Consider the following 24,318-nt stretch of genomic DNA (forward strand, 5'->3'; position numbering starts at 1 on the left):
CTCTTGTGAGACAGGTTTTCCATTGCCCCGAGCATCCTAGCAGCCCTTCTGAATTAACCTTTCTTGAGAACAGGCTCCAGAACGGCACACAGTATTCTAAATGCCAAGTTAAGTTATACACCTAGGAACACTGAGTGCATGCCAGACCTATGGACTGCATCATGGAAGGCAGTGACTGAAAAGGATTTAGGGGTCGTAGTAGACAAGCACTGAACATGAGCTCCCAGTGAGACGCTGTGGCAAAACAGGCTAATATGATCCTTGGGAATACAAAGAAACGACAGGGAGAAGGAAGGTGATTTTACCTATGTTTTGTATGGATGGTATTGGTAAGACCAATGCTGGAATACTGCATCCAGTTCTGGTGTCCACATTTATAGGAGGATGTTGAAAAATTGAAAAGGCCACAAAAATTATCTGAGGACTGGAGAAAATGCCTTACAGTGAGAGATGTAAAGAGCTCAATCTGTTTATCTTATCAAAAATAAGAGTGAGAGGTGACTTGATTACAGTCTATAAACACCTATATGGGGAGATTGGCCTTTGGAAATTTCTACTACATGTATCTGACAAAGTGAGTATTCACCCACGAAAGCTTATGCTCCAAAACGTCTGTTAGTCTAGAAGATGCCACAGAACTCTTTGTCACTTATATGGGGAGAAAATATCTGGTACTAAATGGCTCTTTAAGCTAGCGCAAGACGACACAACAAGACCCTGGCTGAAATGGCTAGACACTGAAGGCAGACAAATTCTAATTGGAAGTTAGGCTTTTTTTTAAAACAGCGAGAGAGATTAACCACTGGAACAGACTCCCAAGGGAAGTGGTGGGTTCTCCATCTCTTGAAGTCTTCAAATCCAGACTGGATGCTTCTCTGGAAGCTGCTTTAGTCAAACACAAATTATTAGGCTCAATACAGAAGTAACTGAGTGAAATTCTGTCCTGTATTATACAAGAGATGAGACCATTAGGAAATCTAATGGTCCTTAAAAAAAAAAAAAAAATCTATGAATTAACCCATAGACTCATAGACTCATAGACTTTAAGGTCAGAAGGGACCATTATGATCATCTAGTCTGACCCCCTGCATGCTGCAGGCCATAAAACCGTCCCTACCCCTTCCCTGGACTCTGCTGTTGAAGTCCCCAATCCTGTTTTAGGTGACTTCAATCGGCAGAGACCCTCCTGCTAGAGATCCCTGCCCCATGCTGCGGAGGAAGGCGAAAAACCTCCAGAGGCTCGGCCAATCTGCCCTGGAGGAAAATTCCTTCCCGACCCCAAAAATGGCGATCAGTCAGACCCCGAGCATATAGGCAAGAGTCACCAGCCTGACCCCTGTCAGCCATTATACGATTTACCTACCATTGTTTGGTTTTCCTTGACTACTATGTTTTACCATTAAACCATTCCCTCCATAAATTTATCTAACTTAATCTTAAAACCAGACAGGTCCGTCGCCCCCACCGTTTCCCTCGGAAGGCCGTTCCAATATTTCACCCCTCTGACGGTCAAAAACCTTCGTCTAATTTCAAGCCTGAACTTCCCCACGGCCAGTTTATATCCATTCGTTCTCGTATCCACATTAGTACTAAGCTGGAATAATTCTTCTCCCTCCCTTGTATTAATCCCTCTAATATATTTAAAGATAGCAATCATATCCCCCCTCAGCCTTCGCTTTGTCAGACTAAACAACCCAAGCTCCTCTAGTCTCTTTTCATACGACAGGTTTTCCATTCCTCTGATCATCCTAGTGGCCCTTCTCTGCACCCGTTCCAGTTTGAGTTCATCTTTTTTAAACATGGGAGACCAGAACTGCACACAGTACTCCAAGTGAGGTCTCACCAGCGCCTTGTACAACGGGAGCAGGACCTCCTTATCCCTACTAGATATACCTCGCCTAATGCATCCCAAGACAGCATTGGCTTTTTTCACCGCCACGTCGCATTGTCGACTCATAGTCATCCTGCGGTCTACGAGGACCCCTAGATCCTTCTCCTCTTCCGTTACTTCTAACCAATGCGTCCCCATCTTGTAACTAAAATTGTTATTAGTCATCCCCAAATGCATTACCTTACACTTTTTACTATTAAATTTCATCCTATTTCTGATACTCCAATTCACAAGCTCATTCAAGTCTCCCTGCAGGATATCCCTATCCTCCTCCGAATTTACAACGCCTCCCACCTTCGTATCATCCGCAAACTTTATCAGCCCACTCCTGCAATCGGTCCCGAGGTCAGTTATAAATAGATTAAATAAAATGGGTCCCAAAACCGAACCTTGAGGCACTCCACTAGTAACCTCCCTCCAACCCGACAGTTCACCCTTTAATACGACCCGCTGCATTCTCCCCATTAACCAATTCCTTATCCACCTCTGGATTTTCATATCGATCCCCATGTTTTTCAGTTTAACCAATAATTCCTCATGGGGTACAGTATCAAACACTTTACTGAAATCCAGGTATATTAGGTCCACCGCATTTCCCTTATCTAATAAATCCGTTACTTTCTCAAAGAAGGAGATCAGATTCGTTTGGCACGATCTGCCCTTCGTAAAACCATGTTGTAATTTATCGCAATTGCCACTAACCTCCAGGTCCTCAACTAGTTTCTCTTTCAGAATTTTCTCTAACACCTTGCACACTACAGATGTTAAACTAACAGGCCTGTAGTTACCCGGATCACTTTTTTTCCCTTTCTTGAAAATAGGAACCACATTAGCTATTCTCCAGTCTAACGGGACCACCCCCGAGTTTACAGATTCATTAAATATTATCGCTAACGGGCCTGCTATTTCCCGCGCCAATTCCTTCAATATTCTCGGATGAAGATCGTCCGGTCCTCCCGACTTAGCCCCATTAAGGCAATCAAGTTTTGTTTCTACCTCGAATACGGTAATCCCCCATCCCGAATGCCCCTCTGTAGTGGTGCTAGTATCCCTAATACCTTCATTGGCCTCATTAAACACCGATGCAAAATATTCATTGAGATATTGCGCCATGCCTAGATTGTCTTTAATCTCCTCTCCGGCAATAGTCTTCAGCGGTCCCACTTCTTCTTTCTTTGCTTTCTTCCTATTTATGTGGCTGTAAAACCTCTTACTATTGCTTTTAATTCCCCTCGCTAGGTCCAACTCTACACGGCCTTTGGCCTTTCTCACTCTATCTCTACATTCTCGGACTTCACTAAGGTAAGTTTCTTTACTAATCCCTCCCCTCTTCCACTCTTTGTACGCTTTCTGTTTTTTCCTAATCACCCCTTTGAGTCGGTCGCTCATCCAGCTCGGTCTAAATCTCCTGCTTTGTAATCTTTTTCCCTTTTTTGGAATGCAGGCCTCCGACAGCTCATGCATCTTTAACTTGAAGTAATCCCAGGCTTCTTCTGCCTTTAGATCCCTTAATACGTTTGCCCAATCCACTTCCCTTACCAGTCCCCTTAATTTGTTAAAATTGGCCTTTTTAAAATTATAAACCCTAGTCTTTGACTTAATTCTGTTACTCCTCCCATGTATTTTAAACCGAATTAGCTCATGATCACTGGAGCCCAAATTGTCCCCCACTAGCACTTCCTCAACGAGGTCCTCACTGCTTACCAGAATCAAATCTAAAGTGGCCTCCCCCCTCGTCGGTTCAGCTACCACTTGATGAAGGAATTGATCAGCAAGCACATCTAGGGACATCTGAGCCCTATTATTACTACTAGCGTTTGTGCCCCAATCTATATCCGGGAAGTTAAAGTCCCCCATAATTACACAGTTTCGATTAGTAATTACTTCTCTAAACACATTAAATAGTTCCTTATCCATATCCTGGGTCGATCCCGGCGGTCTATAGCACACTCCAAGCACTATCCCCGGAGAGGCTCTAGTAGTCCTATTACCCAGTGTGAGTATTGCCCAGACGGACTCTGTGTTATCTAATCCAACCCCCCACCCCTGATTTAGGGTGGACTGAAGATTTGTATCCCCAAGTTCCCAAAAACTGGCAGCATCCTCTACAGGCCTGTAGGTCCTACTGGGCAGACACCAGAGATACAACTCCACCCTAGGGATCCAGACAAAGGGGGCATGGGAGGGAATTTATAATTGTGATGCCCAGCATGGGGCTTGCACTTGGGCACAAGGAGATTATTTGTACCCAGGGTGACATTTCTGAGCTATCCCTGCAGGAAGACGGACAAGGTTATTTTTAAAGGGGAGAATGATTATTGGCTTTTTCCTTTTCCTGATTCCAAAACACCAGATGGGATTTTGCTCCAGTTCACTGTCACTCAAAGGCTGAAAGTGGAGAATCTCAGTCCTTAGGTACGTGTGTCAGGGAGCTCTGAGCCTGCGAGAACAGAGAGTTTGAATGGAAATTGCCTAGCAGCTTTAGCTACAGCAGGAGATTCCCAGCACGTCCTCTGCAGCTCACCTTGTGCTATTGGGAAAGCCCCCTACAGAAATAAGGAAGCTTGCCAGGCCCCTCCCACTCGCACAGCGAACACTGCTCGTTCTCAGCTCTGTCCTTAGTGGGGAGAGGGCTATGGGGCAGTTCCAGATGGGTGACCAGGAGCCCCCCACACACCTGGCCTGGACAGCAAACATTCTCTCATACCCCTCTCTCCTCTGATTCTGATCTCCAGATTAAGAAGCCTGAGTCAGTTACACAGGTTCTGGTGGAACACCCAGCTGACATTCTCAGTCCAGACGCGCTCTGTGGACCATTTCTATTTCTGAGATGACATCTCTGAAACAGAGCAGCCTCACCACTTAGAAAAGCAATATCTTGCCCTTCAGTTCCTCACAAACAGCCTCTTGCAGAGCAGGGCAGCATCAGCTCTAAGAAACAGCTGTGGAAACGGAAGCACAGAGAGGGGAAGGGACTTGCCTAAGGTCTTGGAACTGGGTCAAAGCCAGAAGAAGAATCCAGATCTGACATGTAGTCTTGTGCTTCAACCACACACCATCCTTCCTGTAGCAGCAGAGTTCTATGAAACCGGGTTCCAGCTCCATAAGACACAGAAGTCTGGGCTAGATGGGGCCCCTAGCAGTTCTTCTGTTTCTTTTTGGTCTCACATGCCTGCCTAGACCCAACAGTTGTCTCCATGGAGGCGGGGGTAGATATCCATAGACATGGACTCCTTTGGCCTGGATTAAAAGGAACCTCCGGCAGGTCATTCCTGCAAGTACTGGATGAAGTGGAGGAGCAGGTGAGGCAGCAGCAGCAGTCTTCTATCTTTGCTCATAACTTTCCTTCCTAGGCTGGAATTACATTTTGTTGGAGAGCTTGTGCAGACATGGGTTTGGCATTTCTAGAGCACAAGACGGAGAACAAACCTCACACAACTGCAGCCCTGTTCAGTGTGGGTCAGGGGAGAACGGGCTGGGACTGGCCTGCACATGCTCTGCAGGAAGAGGGAGAAGCCATGCTGGCACCTTCTGTTCGGGGGGGGGCGGGGAGGGGGGGAAGGACACAGCTGCCTCTCTCCAGGATGTTCTGCGGCTTCACACTCCCCTGGCCCTGTTCCTGCATTTCCCATTTCCTGCCACAGCTCTCTGGTGAAGGCCTCAGTGCTCAGCCAGGCCTGTTACCTACTGCAATAAGCTGTGACTGATGTTGTCCTCACACCCACCTGCGAGCACCAGTTGGGGCAGAACACAGCTGTTCATCCCCTGAGATCACTTCCCAGGGTGGCTACCTGTTCAGATGCTAGACAGGATCCTTAAGGCCCTGGCTGCTCTGGGAGCTGCTCTCATCCATCCACTGAGAGGCTCCTACTCCTGGGGCTGAACATGCCAAGAGAGGTGACCGAAGGCCTTCCTCTCTGGGATTCACTCATCTCAAGACAGCTATTCCCAGAAGGGGGAAGGGAGCCGCTCAGGACCCCAACCAGCTACTTCCCCCGGCCACTATCTACCCTGCACAGTACCCCCTAGTGACTTTCACAAGCTCCGGGGAGTCAGCCCAGCCCCACACTACATCCAGCTGGGACCCAGGCACTTCCATCAGTTATGCATGTTCAGTGTGAGCACAAGCCTCAGATGGAAAACATGAGGGCAGAGGAAGAGCCGAAGAGGGCGGGGGGGGGGGGGGGGCGAGAGCTCCCCTGGAGGCAGCAGCAAGGGACTGCCCTGTACACAGCTGCACAGATGGGGAAAGGAAGCCCTAAGCCTGGGACAAGCCGGCATAAAACAGGAGGGACGAGAAGAGCAGAGCAAAGGGATAGTCAGGCTCAATAGCATGGAAAGCCTCCTGGGCTGGCAACGAGATGGATCACAAAAGGGATTCATCTCCCTTGATGGAGGGGAAAGCCCCCCCCCCCCCCATCACCAGGGGAAGCATCTCACCCAGGCGGAACACGTTGCTAGTGGACTCTCACCTGCAAGTAGCAGAGTAAGAGCACCTTTACACAAACCATTTAAACTGGACTGGGCACAGCGCTGTAGAATACAATGCAAGGACCAGTCCTGCCCTGGGCCCAAGACAGGGAGGATTTGGGGAGACAACAAACCAAATGGGACTGAAGAATCCGTCTGGAACAAAGTGGGTTATGTCCTGAACAACCGAGCACAGACCCAACAGCTGGCTGTGGGGGTTTCCTGGATTCTGTGCCAGCCAGAGAAAGAGGTAACCCCTGGGGTAATACACAGAAATCCTTGCCCTCCCATTAGGAGTCACACCTATATATGGGGCTTCTTCCTTGCACAGGAGCTCACTTCAGCCCCACAGGCAGAGGCCCTGAGCCAGGGGAACATCCCTGCACACAGCATCCTTCAGGTCAGAGCACATGCCCATTACTGGTGCCAAGAGAAAACCTGGCCCAAGAACACCTCCTGAACAACGTGTTCACACCCTGCTCCACAGCCTCACCCCGAGACACAGGCAATCCCTAGTGGGGATGTCCTGCATTCAGTGCCTCATGCCGCTCTCAAAGCATACGAACTGCCTCAAGCACTCTGTGCTCATTTATTTAGCGATCCCAGCACCCTGGCCTCCATTCGCTAGTAAGAAGGTTGGATTTTCTAGCTGACAGTACTGCCAACTTCATGGGGCCCGAGCACCGCACCGGGTCCAGGATGGGTGTGCTACACCCCCTCAGGCAGAGGGAGAGAGCGCAGAGCTGGGATTTCCTGGGCTCCTACATCTTCAGCAGCAGCAGACTCTCTGCACCTGGAGCTCAGGTCAATCAGCAGGAAGGAAGGGCATTGAACCCAATAAGAGAGGAGGCCAACACCCAAGTCTCACTCAACAGTGGAGGTATGTCTACATTGCAATAAGAGACTCGCAGCTGGCCTGGGCCAGCTGACTCGGACTCAGGGCTCAGGCTGCGGGGCTACAAAACTGCAATGTACACGTTCAAGTTCAGGCTGCAGTCAAGTTCTAGGACTCTCCCGTCCACTGTGGGGTCCCAGAGGCCAGGCTCCAGCCCAAGCCCGAGCATCTACACTGCAATTTTATAGCCTCGCAGCCCAAGCCCCATGAGTCTGAGTCAGCTGACCAAGCCAGTCACAGCTGTGCTGCCGTCACAGTGTAAACGTACCCTGAGTGACAGGGAGGGATGTGTTGTCAGAGCTTCCTCATCGGATGTGAATGTCCTTCAACACTCCAGAGCCATGGAGACATCCTTGGGATACACTGAGGGAGGAGAACGGCTCAGAATCAGAGGACATCGAGCCTGCATCCTGCCCAAGGCCAACATGTCTCCAACATTTCCACAGAAAGAGCAGATTTCCCTTCACTCCGCTCCAAGAAACTCCTGCTCCTGTACCAGACAGAGGCCTGGCTATCAAGCACAAGGGAGAGAGCAGATAGGGAAGTTCAAGGAGACACTTGCACCAGCAGCAATGCCAGGACTCTGATACAGCACCCAGCTCCTGGGGGCTTGGCAGGGCACATGCTATACATTATGTAGAGATCATTACAGCTGAAGCATTCTGGGTGCGAGCATTCAGTACCGACAACAGGGTCTGGCTGTCAGTAGTTCAGGTGGCATCCATCTCATTTCTGTACTCTGCCAGCTGCCAGCAGACCAAAGTGCCCCCTGAGTGGGAACGGAGCAATAGGGCTGATGGCAGGAGACATTCCAACAGCAGGGGCTACATATGTTACCTGGAAAATCAGGGAGAAACCTCCTCCTTCCCAGCCGTGGAGCTGGCTCCACTGCAGAGTGGTAGTGGGAGGGTGACACTCCCCAGGGCTCAAGGAACAGGACAAGCCCACTCAGAATGTGGCAACTGTCAGAAAGTTCACAGACAGAGTGAGCCCTGGTAGCGAGAGGCAGAAGCTTGATCTGTGACACAGATGGGGCTCTGGAAAATTCCAGTGAGCTTGGAAGGCAGAGAAAATATCCCTCTGCTGTCACCTGCTGCAAAAGTAACTCTTACAGCTGCTTTCAGAATCTCCCTTGAAACATCATGAAGTCCTGAAGGGGGGCGGGAGTAGAGAGGACATTTCTGTAGTGCTTTCAGGAGCTTCCCTTAAACTGCCCTGAAGAACGAGTCACTGGACCACACGGTCACTTGGGCTGGGAGACACTTGCTCCAACCCCCATTCCTACTGCACAGCACAGGCTCCTGAGTTACAGCCTCACCCTAGGTTACAAGCAGTCATTCCAAGCCCTTGTGCTCAGATACCACCTCCAACAGATTTCTCTGCAGCCTTAAAGCCCCCTTCACAAAAGGGGGGTTTCTTGCTTTCCTGCTCCCCACGCATCTGACTGGCTCCCCTCTTCCTTAGTGCAATGCAAGCACGGATTGAACTCTCAACCCCCACAGGTTTCCTAAATTTCTCCCACCTCACCCCAGATCTGCAGCAGCCATTCTCACCTCAGTTATGGAAAGGCAGGGAAGGAGGGGAAAGATGGGGAAGAAACAATCATTGTGCATGTGTTATTTGTCAGGTCCAGAAGCCACTTGTCCCAGACAGAGCAGAATTCCCCCTGCAACAATGACTCAGGCTGGGAAGCAAATCAAGCAGGTGGGATGATTTCTGGCAGAGAGAGAACAGCAGGAGTGGTACAGACCTCTTCCTCCTCAATGCGAGCAGGCTCAATCAGCAGATTATTGGCTTGATCAAACGACACCCCCTGTTAGGACAGGAACCAGCAAAGAGGCATGCGGATTAGTGGAGCAAAAACCAAACCCACCACCATTACCACCACCACCACCCGACTGCACACCGCTCAGAGACAGGCCCTGCCACACAGCACAGGGAGAGATCTCCTCTCCCACACCACTCCCAACATTCACCTACCACACAGAGCACCAGACAGGGCCACCTCCCCTGTGGTCAGAGCATGGAGAATGCCAACTCTGCTAGGCCAGACTCCTAGAACTCCATGCCCTGGGACCACATTGTTTGGCTTGGCACTCAGGATCTGAACTCCAGCCTCACGAACTGAACGTTACTCGCCGTGGTTAGCCCTGTTGTGCCCCGTCAAGGAAGAATGAAGGATTGAATGATACAGGAGAGAGAAGAGAAGGGCCCTGTAGCACCACCCAGCTGCTGCACACAGGGGACAGAGGCTACCCCACAATCTCACCATGCCACCCTCCTGGAGAAAAGGCTCCGGTGCAACAGCCCATCCTGCCAGAGGCCACAAGTTTCCTGCTCCCAAGTCCATCACAAGTACACAGGAGACCCTCTAGTACGAGACCCCTCAGGATTTCCCTAAGGCACCAGTTTTCATGCCAGAAACTCTAGGTCATGATTCACTCCCACCCGCACACTGGCCTGCCACCTCTCTGCCTGTCCAACACACACACACACACACACACACACACAAACCTACCTCACCTGCGGTTCCCCAAGACACAACACTCACATCTCCACTCCAGGAGAGAAGCTCAAAGAGGTCAGGCCTGCAAATATGCCGTGCTGGAAAAGGTATCTGACCCAACCCCTTGAGAAGGGCAGCTCCTAGTAGAGGCCTTGCAACCATCAGCAGCACAGACTTGACCATGGGGAGATGCAGAAGCTGTGGCACCAGTGCCTGCATGATCTTCATTAGGCTTTGCCTACAGGAGTGGGCCCTAAGCCCACAGTGCCAGGCTGGAAGAAGCCTTCTTGGTCCAGGCCATTTTCCAGGTAACAGCTGAACTCTGAGGCAGGGAGGGCCAGAGTCAGCCTTGCGCACTCCTGACACACAGCTCTCAGAGCCTCATATGGCAAGGGGCCTGTGTGCTGGGGACCACAGCAGCCCCAGGGGAGCAGGTATCAGTGCAGGCAAAAAGGGAGGCCCCAACATCAACAAAAGATGCTGAGTGCATGAAAACCTCCCTCATTTTGGTCAGGGAGCCACAGGAGACAGAGGGCCCCCTAGCCTGAATAGGACCATAAGCGTCAACCCAGCACCTTATACCAGCTCCAAGGCACAGATCCAGGAGCTGGGAACTGGGCAGGGGCAATTCCACAATAGAGACTACACCACATCATAACCCTAATTCTCTCCCAGCTTGATATGCCCCACAACATAGCCACCAACTCCAAACCCACTTCCAGTTGACCCCACAGATCATCCCCGTTACCTCCTGACCCCCATACCAGCACATCTCCATGAAAACCCATGAACACCATTCTCTAGACAAATGTTCCCGTAAGTGCCTGCCCAAGTGTGTGAACTCCACACAGAGCTGGGCAGATACCCTCCCACCTCTCCAACCGCTGGTGGGGCAACCATGAGCGGGATGGTGCTCCCTGGCCCCAGTTCCCATGGCACGTGGAAGGTCAGTGCCCTCAGGGCAGCACCGGGCCTGCTGTGTGGAGTGAGAGCAGAGTCCAATTCTCCCAGTGCACCCAGCCACTGGAAAGCATCCCCATCCTGAAGACTCGTGAGCAGGCACAGCTCCTCAGGACGAAGGAGAGCAGCGTGCCACTCTGCAGCCACTACCCATTCCTCCCACAGGGGGGCGCTTCTCTACAACAGGCTGGGAGCAGGGACCAAGAGCAAGCATGACAGATCTACCCAGAGAAAGAGCTCACCCCAGTACAGAAGAGAAGCAGCACCCACAGAGCTGGGAGGAGAAAACCTGTCTCAGGCTGGGGGACGAGGAGGACTCTCACAGCATGGAACACAGCCTACAGCAATGGGTGAGACAGACAGTCTGGGCGGAACACAGGGAGGAGAGTCTGGGAAGCCGGCAAGGCTACAAACCAGCAGCACTGACCCCAAGACAAGCCCAGCTCTTCCACCCACAGCACAGTGTCGCCTGAAGTCTCTCTTCTCCTGTTTTCTCTTCAGCACCATGTGGGCCTGGAAGCTCAAAGAACAGCCATCTAGGGGCTCTGGATACCCATCCTCTGCCTCCCAGCAGCTGGATAGGCAGAAAGGCAGCCCAGAGAGCAGCAGGGAGTTCCCAGCCTGTGTAGCACCCTCCCAAGGCCCTACCTTGACTGACGTCTGTGTGGACAAGGCTCCGTTCTTCACATCATCCTTGTCCCAGGCCTCCTCCTGCTCCTCGGGCTCTGCATTGTTATTGCAGCCCCCCAGCTCCTCCTCCTCCTCAGGGACCCTGTCACTGTTCAGCCCCTGCAGGAGCGCCACCACTGCCTCTGGCTTGGGCAGCTTGGTGATCTTAAAGTGTTTCTTATAGTGCGGTGTGTCCTTGCGGATCAGCCGCTGCTTCTCCACTGGGAACGGATGGTCTTCATCCTCATCCTCATCCTCGCTCCGGATCAGAGTGTCCTCGGCAAAATGCACTGTGGGCTACAATGACAAAGACCCATGAATGGGGCTGTGAGCCTCAGACAACAGCTGGACCTGGCGGCAAAGCATTGACAGCTGCTGGTCTGCAACGCCAACCTAGTCAGGGCTGGGCCCCGGACACAGGCAGGAGGAACAGACTGAGGGCTGCTCCTCTGACACTATTCAGGGCAAGTCCAGGAGCAATATCCAGAGCCCATTCAACCTGTCTCCCCCTCCCTTCCACCACACCCAGCTCCAGGGCCCTGCCAGCACCCTTGTGCCCTCGACCTTCCACCCACACCTGACTTCCATGGCCCCCCTTGGTCTCTGCCTGTGCCCAGCTCCCATCTGCCCTCACCCCCCTCTGCAAACATTCAGGTTCTATCCCACCTCCCATTCCCATCCATGCCTCGAGCCATCTCCCTGCTGCTCTGCCTCTGGGAGATCTCCAGCCAGGCCCCATCAGGATCCTCCACAAAACAACCCAGTGCAGCTCCTACCTCATTGTACTCCACTTCCAGCTCCTCCTCTTGACCAGTCACCGCCTCCACCTCCTGCTCTTCTTTAGCTCCAGGCTTCGCCTCATTCTCCAGCTCCTGTGTTTCGGGCACTTGCCCATTCAGCCTGTCTCCCCCTCCCCACTCCTCCTCCTCTTCCTCCCTGAAGTTGGCAGAGACAGTGCTGTTGGAGACATGCGAGTCCTCGCTGCGATTGGACATGGCACTCAGCCTCTTCACCTGTGGGAGTGGGACAGGCAGCGAGAACTGAGGCAGAAGCCAAAGGGGCACACAGAAAGGGGGAATGGGACCAGCATGGAATGCTGCAGACCCTGGCCCAGCAGGATCCCAACTGCTTCAGTGGACTGCCTGGCCTCATCCGTGCCACTCCCCAGCTCACTCCATCCCAGCCCCTGTGGCACAGCCAGCCTGGTACCTATCAGCACAGAGTGCTGTCAAAGTGTTACACCTGGAAGACAAGACTTCAGTAGGGAACTCAGCTGCCAGCAGCTGCAGAACAGTGCATTGTGACTCATTTGGGGATGCCCTGGGAACCCTCTGTATGGAGCGAAGGGAAAGCCATTACAAGCGCATTACTACAGCTCCTTCCTTGCTGAGGGGGCCGCATTATCCCAGGACAAAGGCACACGGACAGAATGACTCAGAAAGGCAGAGATTCACACAGCAATCAAGTCAGGGTCAGAGCCAGAGCCAGGGCCAGGGCAACCCCCGAGTTGCTTGATGCCAAGTCCTGTGCCCAAAACTGCCCTAATAACTTTGCACACAGGCTGTCAAGGTCCTGCTCTGCCTCAGCCCAGCCCACATGCAAGCTGACCTCCTTTTGCCTTCCCCATACTATGCCAATGGTGCCAGTTTTCATGGCCACTTTTTTCCTTGTCCCTCTCTTGCTGCCCCCTCTGCATGGGACTCCCACACGACGTCAGTGCACCAGGACTCCACATGCTCTTCATTCCAGTGCCTCCTAACAATTCACTTCTTTGGCCAAGCCTACAGACATTGCTGCCCCACCTCAGAAAAATGCTGCACCAGCCCCTGCACTGTCAATCCAATAAAGCCCCAATTCCAGAGCTCCCATGGTACTGGCTCTGATCTCTGCAAGGGTGGCTTAGTGCTCAGCTGGTGCAATTAAAGGTGCATGCCAGAGAGCTCTGCAACTTTCTGGCCTGGTCCCGCTCTCTGTGCGGGGAGCACTCACCTCCGAGTTTGGAGAATCCAGGTCCACATCGGGCTTCGCAGAATATATCTCATTGCGCCGAACTTCGATCACTTTCTTCATAACCTTCAGCTCACTAGGGTGAGGAGTAGCTCTGCGTTGCAGGCCCTGCCAGGGACAGAGAGCATCAGAGCAGAGGAGCCAGTGCACAGAGCCCAGAGACTCCAGACTTTTAGACTGAGCATCAGCTCATCCTCACACTTTGCCAACAGAGAATGCCAAACCTGGAGCTGGCCCCAACCCAGGGGGAGATGCAGCCCCAACTGGGCCCCACCTCACTGCCACTGGGCTGAATTCTCCCCACACCTCCTATCTGTGCTATGGTGAGCAGGAGCCCTGAGGGGAAAATGCAGGTAGATTCCCCTCAATCTCTCTGGTATTCCTTTTGTGCATGCTACAGTCTCTTGCATCTCAGCAGTGCCAATGGCATTTGTTGAGTGGTTCTGTCCCAAAGCAACAGGCAAGAGAACAGCATTTCAAACAACAGAACATGGTGGTAGAAAACCACAAACATTCATGCGGCTGAAGGCCCTAGGGACTCCCACAGCAGGCCCAGCACCTGGACTTGCTTTAACTCCTTTTATTACAAGGGGCTAGATTCCAGTCCAATGACTCTCCATCTCCTAAAGTCAGAAGTCCTGCTGGATGCTCTAGCATCACAGACAGGTCGCAGTAGCCTTCACCATGCCCCACCACTCTAGAGTTTGGAGTGAAATAACCGGCCATGTTTCTCTGGCTCTGTGACTTCACCTAGGGCTGTAAAATCTGAGTGACTGATATGTAGTCATGGGATACAGGGTTTTCCCCTCCAGTGCATTAGTTCCCATCGGGTCCCAAGTCGGGGGACTGTCTGTCCAGATCAAGAGGCTGAGGACTGGGGCAATGCACTGGGATGCAGTGACTGAAAGCCACCACCATGGGATGACTATTTGGTGAACCTTTTGTAAAGTGAGTTAGTGGCCACAGTTCTATTCTTAATAGGACAGGGGTCCAGAATGCAAACCTGTGTAGGCCCCTTATTGGCAGCTGCTGCTCTTATGCCTGACAGCCCTCATGCTGTACATGTCTCTGGGCTGGATGACTTGGCACAGAGACTAGTTCCCCTTGGCCTGGGATGGTGTGTCCCCTCTGGGAGGCAAGGGCTGGGGGAGATGCAGATTATACCATACCCCTTGGGGAGGGAGAGGCAGCTCTGGGCAGACACATTGCTCCTTGCCCTGCAGAAGTCTCCAGAGCACATTTCCTTGGGAAGCTGGCAAGGCCCCGGACAACCCACCATGCCTGTTTCTCTTACTCTCTTCTCAGCTCCAGCCTCCTCATCATCATCAGCTTTGGGCTCGTCCAAAAACTGGATCACACTGACCCGGTTCAAGTTGGTGTCTGTCCAACTTTCATCCACGCTGTTCTGCAGGAGATTCTCTGCAGAGAAAGATGATAAAGAGAGAGCTGGCTCCTGGGCGACAAGGAGTTGGGGCCTGGGTGAGACGCACTTCCCACCGACGAGGCCATCTCTATCAGAGAGCCCCCCCATAGCCACTAAGCGGCAGGGGCTTTAGGGGGAGAGACGGTGTTGCCACATTCCTGTCACCCCCTCAGTGGTCCCTGAGAGGGTTGCATGACACTTGGCAACCTCTACACGGGGGCCATGAAGGATCCAGCTCCAGCGCTGGGTAGGAAGAGGGGAAGAAACAAATGCTGTGATGCTCGTACAGCAGTTCAGCAGCAAAAGGAAATAGTTAGCTAAAGGGACCTGATGACACCTGCTGGAGAGGCAGTTTCACAGCTTTAACATTCTCCAACTTGGGGAGATCCCCCATGTCAACAGCTGGGAGCCCAGGCCTGTTACATCAATCACAATAACCATATGAACAGAGACTAGTCCAAGGGTGGTGAAGAGGAGACATCTGGGAACAGCAACCAAAAGAGACACCCCAGGGGAGAGGGCAACAATGGGATCTTGGCCTCACATCTCAGAGAGAAGAGAGAGAACAGCCCTTCTCCACAGGACTGTCTCCCTATTCTCCAGAGGAGGCAAGTCACCATGGAGAAGCACTCAATGGGACCTCTTACCTAGACTGGGAGATGGCTGCTGGGGCAGCAGGTAACAGGTAAGAACCTTTTCGCCCGTCTTCTCATCATCTTCTGTCTGGAATTTCAGCATGGGCTGGGACTGGTTCTCTGCAAGCCACAGGGCCTTCAGGTTGAGATTTGTCAGGGCAAAGGGCAAGTTCTGCAGCCTGCATGAGAAACATGGCTGATGAGACCCCATTGGCCTAGAAGGAACCTCCACTGGACCCTTGAATTCCTCCACTTGCCTTGAGGCAGGATGGAGCAAATCCTGAGACAGGGCCTCTCTCCCCAGTGTTGAATCTCTCTCATGATGGAGACTCCACACAGCTCTTGCCAGACTGTTCTGCAGAATAAATGTCCTCCCACAGCCTTCCACCACCACACTGTCAGCTCTATGACTGTGGGTAAAAGAGGGACACTTGTATTTTAACCACTCAGGGCTCACTCCAAGCCTGCATGTCGAGTTTGTCTGGAAAATGGGAAGGAAACCCCATTGAGCAGCACTAGGGAAAAGGAGACTCTGCCCCAGGCCAGTCAAGTTCCTGAAAACCCCTGGCAAGCAGAGGGTCTAACCAATCCAATGCCTATGTTCTTCCCACTGCAGGACTCCAGCCAGGCAGTGGCAGGAGAACATACTTAAGACTATGTTTTAAACCATGGGTATTTTTTAGTAAAAGTCATGGACAGGTCACAGGCAGTAAACAAAAATTCACAGCCTGTGACCTGTCCATGACTTGTACATCCCTGACTAAATCTTGGGGAAGGGGGAAGCCTAGGGGGGACCACAGGTGCTCTCGGGGGAGCAGCCCAAGCCCCCGCAGGTACTCGGGGCTGGGGGGTGTTGGCGGGGCTGGCAGGCTCCCTACCCAGCTCCACGCAACCCCCCAGGAGCGGAGACATGTCCCTCCCTCAGCTCCTAAGCAGAGCTGTGGCCAGGCAGCTCTGCACACTGCCTCCGCCCCAGGTGCCGGCTCCGTAGCTCCCATTGGCAGGGAACTGCAGCCAATGGGAGATGCGGGAGCAGCACCGGCCACGGCTCTGCTTAGGAGCGGAGGGAGGGACACGTCACTGCTTCCGGGGAGCCCCCCCCAAGGTAAGCATGGCCTCAACCCAATCTCCCGACCTGAGCCCCCTCCCACACCCAAACTCCTGTTGCTGCTGAGGAAGGGGACGCGGTGGCCCAAGACTGCCCCAGCAGCAGCCAGTGTGGCTGGCCCAGGGACTGCCTGACCTACTCAGGTGGCCCCCAGGCCAACAGCAGTGGCTGCTGCAGAAGTCACGGAGATCCCACAAAGTCACAGAATCCGTGACTTCCATGACCTCTGTGACAAACTCTCAGCCTTAGTCATAGTGCAACATGACAATGGGCTGCTCTAACAGAGGAGGAAAAAGTGGCATCTTGAAGCTCTGGTACCCATCAAATCCCATTGAAGGTGCGGGATTTTGCTGTAAAGCCAGAAAGCAGACAGCAGAAACTCCACTCTGACCCCAAGCCTGCAGAGACGCTACGGTCACCGTCACTTGTTCTCATTATGTGTGTTACAATAGCACTCAGAGCATCAGATAGGGATCATGACCTGGTTACATTTCCCTTTCACTAACAGAATATGGTACCAACCAGGAATATGTATATTTGGAACTTTAAAAGGGCCAATTTTCCAATGCTTAAAGCAACTATATTAAAAATGTACACACTTGGACTGAGGTAGAGATGGACATAGTAGACGGAAGTGTTGAGAGTCTCTGGGTTAGGCTAAAAGGGGTAAAAAGAAGGGAGATGTCATGCTAGGAGTCTACTACAGGCCACCTAACCAGGTGGAAGAGGTGGATGAGGCTTTTTTTAAACAAATAAAATCATCCAAAGCCCAAGATTTGGTGGTGATGGGGGACTTCAACTATCCGGATATATGTTGGGAAAATAACACAGCAGGGCACAGACTATCCAGCAAATTCTTGGACTGCATTGCAGACAACTTTTTATTTCAGAAGGTTGAAAAAGCTACTAGGGGGGAAGCTGTTCTAGACTTGATATTAACAGGTAGGGAGGAACTCGTTGAGAATTTGAAAGTAGAAGGCAGCTTGGGTGAAAGTGATCATGAAATCATAGAGTTTGCAATTCTAAGGAAGGGTAGAAGGGAGAACAGCAAAATAGAGACAATAGATTTCAGGAAGACAGATTTTGGTAAGCTCAGAGAGCTGATAGGTAAGGTCCCATGGGAATCAAGACTGAGGGGAAAAACAACTGAGGAGAGTTGGCAGTTTTTCAAAGGGACACTATTAAGGGCCCAAAAGCAAGCTATTCCGCTGGTTAGGAAAGATAGAAAATGTGGCAAAAGACCACCTTGGCTTAACCACGAGATCTTGCATGATCTAAAAAATAAAAAGGAGTCATATAAAAAATGGAAACTAGGACAGATTACAAAGGATGAATATAGGCAAACAACACAGGAATGCAGGGGCAAGATTAGAAAGGCAAAGGCACAAAATGAGCTCAAACTAGCTACGGGAATAAAGGGAAACAAGAAGACTTTTTATCAATACATTAGAAGCCAGAGGAAGACAGGGTAGGCCCACTGCTTAGTGAAAAGGGAGAAACAGTAACAGGAAACTTGGAAATGGCAGAGATGCTTAATGACTTTGTTTCGGTCTTCACCGAGAAGTCTGAAGGAATGCCTAACCTAGTAAATGCTAATGGGAAGGGGGTAGGTTTAGCAGATAAAATAAAAAAAGAACAAGTTAAAAATCACTTAGAAAAGTTAGATGCCTGCAAGTCACCAGGGCCTGATGAAATGCATCCTAGAATACTCAAGGAGCTAATAGAGGAGGTATCTGAGCCTCTAGCTATTATCTTTGGAAAATCATGGGAGATGGGAGAGATTGCAGAAGACTGGAAAAGGGCAAATATAGTGCCCATCTATAAAAAGGGAAATAAAAACAACCCAGGAAACTACAGACCAGTTAGTTTAACTTCTGTGCCAGGGAAGATAATGGAGCAAGTAATTAAGGAAATCATCTGCAAACACATGGAAGGTGGTAAGGTGATAGGGAACAGCCAGCATGGATTTGTAAAGAACAAATCATGTCAAACCAATCTGATAGCTTTCTTTGATAGGATAACGAGTCTTGTGGATAAGGGAGAAACTGTGGATGTGGTATACCTAGACTTTAGTAAGGCATTTGATACGGTCTCGCATGATATTCTTATCGATAAACTAGGCAAATACAATTTAGATGGGGCTACTATAAGGTGGGTGCATAACTGGCTGGATAACCATACTCAGAGAGTTGTTATTAATGGTTCCCAATCCTGCTGGAAAGGCATAACGAGTGGGGTACCGCAGCGGTCTGTTTTGGGACCGGCTCTGTTCAATATCTTCATTAACGACTTAGATATTGGCATAGAAAGTACGCTTATTAAGTTTGCGGATGATACCAAACTGGGAGAGATTGCAACTGCTTTGGAGGACAGGGTCATAATTCAAAATGATCTGGACAAATTGGAGAAATGGTCTGAGTTAAACAGGATGAAGTTTAACAAAGACAAATGCAAAGTGCTCCACTAAGGGGGAAAAAAAAAAATCAGTTTCACACACAGAATGGGAAGAGACTGTCTAGGAAGGAGTACGGCAGAAAGAGATCTAGGGGTTATAGTGGACCACAAGCTAAATATGAGTCAACAGTGTGATGCTGTCGCAAAAAAAGCAAACATGATTCTGGGATGTATTAACAGGTGTGTTGTGAGTAAGACACGAGAAGTCATTCTTCCGCTCTATTCTGCTCTGGTTAGGCCTCAGCTGGAGCATTGTGTCCAGTTCTGGGCACCGCATTTCAAGCAAGATGTGGAGAAATTGGAAAGGGTCCAGAGAAGAGCAACAAGAATGATTAAAGGTCTTGAGAACATGACCTATGAAGGAAGGCTGAAAGAACTGGGTTTGTTTAGTTTGTAAAAGAGAAGACAGAGGGGACCTGAAAGCAGTTTTCAGGTATCTGAAAGGGTGTCATAAGGAGGAGGGAGAAAACTTGTTCACTTTAGCCTTTAAGGATAGAACAAGAAGCAATGGGCTTAAACTGCAGCAAGGGAGGTCTAGGTTGGACATTAGGAAAAAGTTCCAACTGTCAGGGTGGTTAAACACTGGAATAAATTGCCTAGGGAGGTTGTGGAATCTCCATCTCTGGAGATATTGAAGAGTAGGTTAGATAAATGTCTATCAGGGATGGTCTAGACAGTATTTGGTCCTGCTATGCGGGCAGGGGACTGGACTCGATGACCTCTCGAGGTCTCTTCCAGTCCTAGAATCTATGAACTATTGGCTGACTGGGAACGTAACAAAAACTGCGAATTGTACAAGGACATGCTATTCCATGCCCTAAAAACCACTATTTTACAGACACAAAAAAAGTTATAGATGGCAAGAAGCCATCCTGGTTAAAAAGAGATGTGGAAGTGGTGATGAAACAAAAAAAATTTTAGGGCTATCAAGCGATTAAAAAAATTAATTGTGATTAATTGCGCTGTTAAACAATAATAAAATACCATTTATTTAAATATTTTTGGATGTTTTCCACATTTTCAAATATATTGATTTCAATCACCACAGAATACAAAGTGTACAGTGCTCACTTTATATTTATTTTTAATTACAAACATTTGCACTGTAAAAAACCAAAAGAAATAGTATTTTGCAATTCACCTAATACAAGTACTGTGGTGCAATCTCTTTATAATGAAAGTTTAACTTACAAATGTACAATTATGTGCAAAAAATAACTGCATTCAAAAATAAAACAATGTTAAACTTTAGAGCCTATAAGTCAACTCAGTCCTACTTCTTTTTCAGCCAATCACACAAAAAAGTTTGTTTACATTTGCAGGAGCTAATGCTGCCTGCTTCTTGTTTACGTCACCTGAAAGTGAGAACAAGCGTTCTCATGGCACGGATTCATATGCCCCTTCATGCATCAACCACCCTTCCAGAGGACATGCGGCCCTGCTGATAATGGGTTCTGCTCGATAACAATCCAAAACAGTGCAGACTGATGCATGTTCATTTTCATCATGAGTCAGATGGCACCAGCAGAAAGTTTACTTTCTTTTTTGGTGGTCTGAGTTCTGTAGTTTTCACATTGGAGTGTTGCTTTTCTAAGACTTCCGAAAGCATGTTCCACACCTCATCCCTCTCAGATTTTGAAAGACACTTCAGATCCTTAAATCTTGGATCGAGTGCTGTAGCTATCTTTAGAAATCTCACACTGGTACCTTCTTTGTGTTTTGTCAAATCTGCAGTGAAAGTGTTCTTAAAATGAACAACATGCTGGGTCATCATCTGAGACTGCTATAACATGAAATATATGGCAGAATGCGGGTTAAACAGAGCAGGAGACATACAATTCTTCCCCAAGGAGTTCAGTCACAAATTTAATTAACGCATTTTTTTTAAATGAACGTCATCAGCATGGAAGCATGTCCTCTGGAATGGTGGTCAAAGCATGAAGGGACATACAAATGTTATGCATATCTGGCACGTAAATACCTTGCAATGCCGGCTACAAAAGTGCCATGCAAACGCCTGTTCTCACTTTCTGGTGACATGGTAAATAAGAAGTGGGCAGCATTATCTCCCGTAAATAAACTTGTTTGTCTTAGCGACTGGCTGAACAAGAAGTAGGACTGAGTGGATTTGTAGGTTCTAAAATTTTACATTGTTTTGTTTTTGAATGCAGTTATGTCACAAAAAAATTCTACATTTGTGAGTTGCACTTTCACAATAAAGAGATTGCATCACAGTACTTGTATAAGGTGAATTGAAAAATACTGAATCACTTGGTTAAATGGTCATAGTCTTACCAAACACATTTTAACTAAGCCAAACCCCAGGTAATATAATGGAGATATCCCATCTCCTAGAACTGGAAGGGACCTTGAAAGGTCATCAAGTCCAGCCCCCTGCTTTCACTAGCAGGACCAAGTACTGATTTTGCCCCAGATTCCCAAGTGGCCCCCTCAAGGACTGAACTCACAACCCTGGGTTTAGCAGGCCAATGGTCAAACCACTGAGCTATCCCTCCCCCATGCTGCTGAGAGTCAAGAATGCAGGTTATACCTACGGGATGGGTGACTGTCTTGGAAAGCAGTGACTCAGAAAAGGATTCAGAGGTCACCATAGATAATTTCCCCAACATGAGCTCTCAGTGCAATGCTGTGGCTAAAAGCGCTACTGCCATCCTTGGGTGCATAAAAAGCAGATCATCAAGTAGAGAAGTCCCTCTGCCCATAGGCTCCGAACAGCAATGCCCACAAGCCAGTGGACTACTGCACAGGGAAGTGAGATCTGGCTGAGAACCTGCCTGCGCAGGCAGCAACTCCGGATACTGTGCCAATCTGGAGAGAAAGGGGCCCCCACACCCACAGAGACTGGCATCTGTAAGAGTGGCCAGCCAAGCAGACACACTCCTGGGCCTAGTGAGACTAAGTGCCTTGTGCTGTCCTTTAACAGGGGCACATTGCACTCCACGAGTGCTGACAGCTTAAGTAGTTGCAAACTTCTGTAGATACAAGGGCTGAAAAACAGTGGAAGCTAGAGCTGGACAGGAGGGGACAAGAAATCAGCATTCTTGTCCCACCTCTTCAAGAACTGGAGCCAGGTGGCTCCTGAGTCAGTCAGGGAGTAGGGCTTTAGAATATAAGATCGATCATACTGGGTCAGACCAAAGGTCCATCTAGCCTAGTATCCTGTCTGCTGACAGTGGCCAATGCCAGGTGCCCCGGAGGGAATGAATAGAACAGGTAATCATCAAGTGATCCATTCCTCTGTCCCTCATTCCCAGCTTCTGGCAAACAGAGGCTAGGGACACCATCCCTGCCCTTCATGGCTAATAGCCATTGATGGACCTATCCTCCATGAATTTATCTAGTTCTTTTTTGAACCCTGTTATAGTCTTGGCCTTCACAATATCGTCTGGTAATGAGTTCCACAGGTTGACTATGCGTTGTGTGAAGAAATGCTTCCTTTTGTTTTAAACCTGCTGCCTATTAATTTCATTTGGTGACCCCTAGTTCTTGTATTATGAGGAGTAAATAACACTTCCTTATTTACTTTCTCCACACCAGTCATGATTCTGTAGACCTCAATCATATCCCCCCTTAGTCATCTCTTTTCCAAGCTGAAAAGTCCCAATCTTATTAATCTCTCCTCATAGGGAAGCCATTCCATACCCCTAATCATTTTTGTTGCCCTTTTCTGAACCTTTTCCAATTCCAATATATCTTTTTTGAGATGGGGTGACCACATCTGCACACAGTATTCAAGGTGTGGGCGTACCATGGATTTATATAGAGGCAATGAGATATTTTCTGTCTTATTATCTCTCCCTTTCTTAATGATTCCCAACATTCTGTTCGCTTTTTTGACTGCCGCTGCACATTAGGTGGATGTTTTCAGAGAACTCTCCACAATGACTCCAAGATCTCTCTCGAGTGTAACAGCTAATTTAGACCCATCATTTTATATGTATAGTTGGGATTATGTTTTCCAATGTGCGTTACTTTGCATTTATCAACATTGAATTTCATCTGCCATTCTGCTGCCCAGACACCCAGTTTTGAGAAATCCTTTTGTAGCTCTTCACAGTCTGCCTGGGACTTATCTATCTTGAGTAGTTTTGTATCATCTACAAATTTTGCCACCTCACTGTTCACCCCTTTTTCCAGATCATTTATGAATATGTTGACTAGGACTGGGCCCAGTACAGACCCTTTGGGGACACCACTTTTACCTCTCTCCATTCTGAAAACTGACCGGTTTTTCTACCCTTTGTTTCCTATCTTTTAACCAGTTAGCAATCCATGAGAGAACCTTCCCTCTTATCCCATGACAGCTTTCTTTGCTTAAGAGCCTTTGGTGAGGGACCTTGTCAAAGGCTTTCTGAAAATCTAAATACATTATATCCACTGGATCGCCCTTGTCCACGTGCTTGTTGACCCCCTCAAAGAATTCTAGTAGACTGGTGAGGCATGATTTCCCTTTACAAAAAACTATGTTGACTCTTCCCCAACAAATTATGTTCATCTGTGTGTCTGACAATTTTGTTCTTTACTATAGTTTCAACCAGTTTCCCCCATACTGAAGTCAGGCTTACCGGCCTGTAATTGCCAGGATCGCCTCTGGAGTCCTTTTTAAAAATTGGCATCACAGTAGCTATCCTCCAGGTATTTGGTACAGAAGCCGATTTAAATGATGGGTTACAGAATACAATTAGTAGTTTTGTAATTTCGCATTTGAGTTCCTTTAGAACTCTTGGGTGAATCCCATCTGGTCCTGGTGACTTATTTAGTTTATCAATTTGTTCCACAATCTCCTTTAATGACACCTCAATCTGGGACAGTTCCTCAGCTTTGTCACCTAAAAAGAATGGCTCAGATTTGGGAATCTCCCTCACATCCTCAGCCTTGAAGACCAATGCAAAGAATTCATTTAGTTTCTCCACAATGGTCTTATCGTCCTTGAGTGCTCCTTTAGCACCTTGATTGTCCAGTGGCTCCACTGGTTGTTTAGCAGGCTTCCTGCTTCTGATGTACTTAAAAATTTTGCTGTTACTTTTTGAGTTTTTGGCTAGCTGTTCCTCAAATTCTTTTTTTGGCCTTCCTAATTGTATTTTTACACTTCATTTGCCAGTGTTTATGCTCCTTTTATGTTCCTCACTAGAATTTAACGTCCACTTTTTAAAGGATGCCTTTTTGCCCCTCACCGCTTCTTTTACTTTGCTGTTTAGCCATGGGGGCTCTTTTTTGGTGCTCTTACTATGTTTTTTAATTTGGGGGATACATTTAAATTGAGCCTCTATTATGGAGTC

The 24,318-nt window shown here is 49.1% G+C and overlaps 1 protein-coding gene across 19 annotated transcripts in view; it reads right to left on the reverse strand.

The window, feature by feature from the left end:
- Positions 1-24,318, reverse strand: part of SCRIB (scribble planar cell polarity protein) — a 210,410-nt gene that overhangs the window by 128,111 nt on the left and 57,981 nt on the right. For 18 of the 19 annotated variants that reach the window (XM_054017243.1, XM_054017258.1, XM_054017256.1 and 15 more), the window contains exons 11-16: positions 15,469-15,635; positions 14,693-14,817; positions 13,381-13,506; positions 12,168-12,404; positions 11,371-11,688; positions 9,007-9,069 (exon numbers count right to left, since the gene is read on the reverse strand). In XM_054017243.1, the coding sequence (XP_053873218.1) occupies positions 9,007-9,069; positions 11,371-11,688; positions 12,168-12,404; positions 13,381-13,506; positions 14,693-14,817; positions 15,469-15,635 (1,036 nt within the window). The remainder of the gene's footprint in view (positions 1-9,006; positions 9,070-11,370; positions 11,689-12,167; positions 12,405-13,380; positions 13,507-14,692; positions 14,818-15,468; positions 15,636-24,318) is intronic. The other variant, XM_054017244.1, reaches the window with a different exon arrangement.

This window comes from Malaclemys terrapin, chromosome 2, assembly GCF_027887155.1.
Source record: "Malaclemys terrapin pileata isolate rMalTer1 chromosome 2, rMalTer1.hap1, whole genome shotgun sequence".
Taxonomy (NCBI): Eukaryota; Metazoa; Chordata; order Testudines; family Emydidae; genus Malaclemys; species Malaclemys terrapin.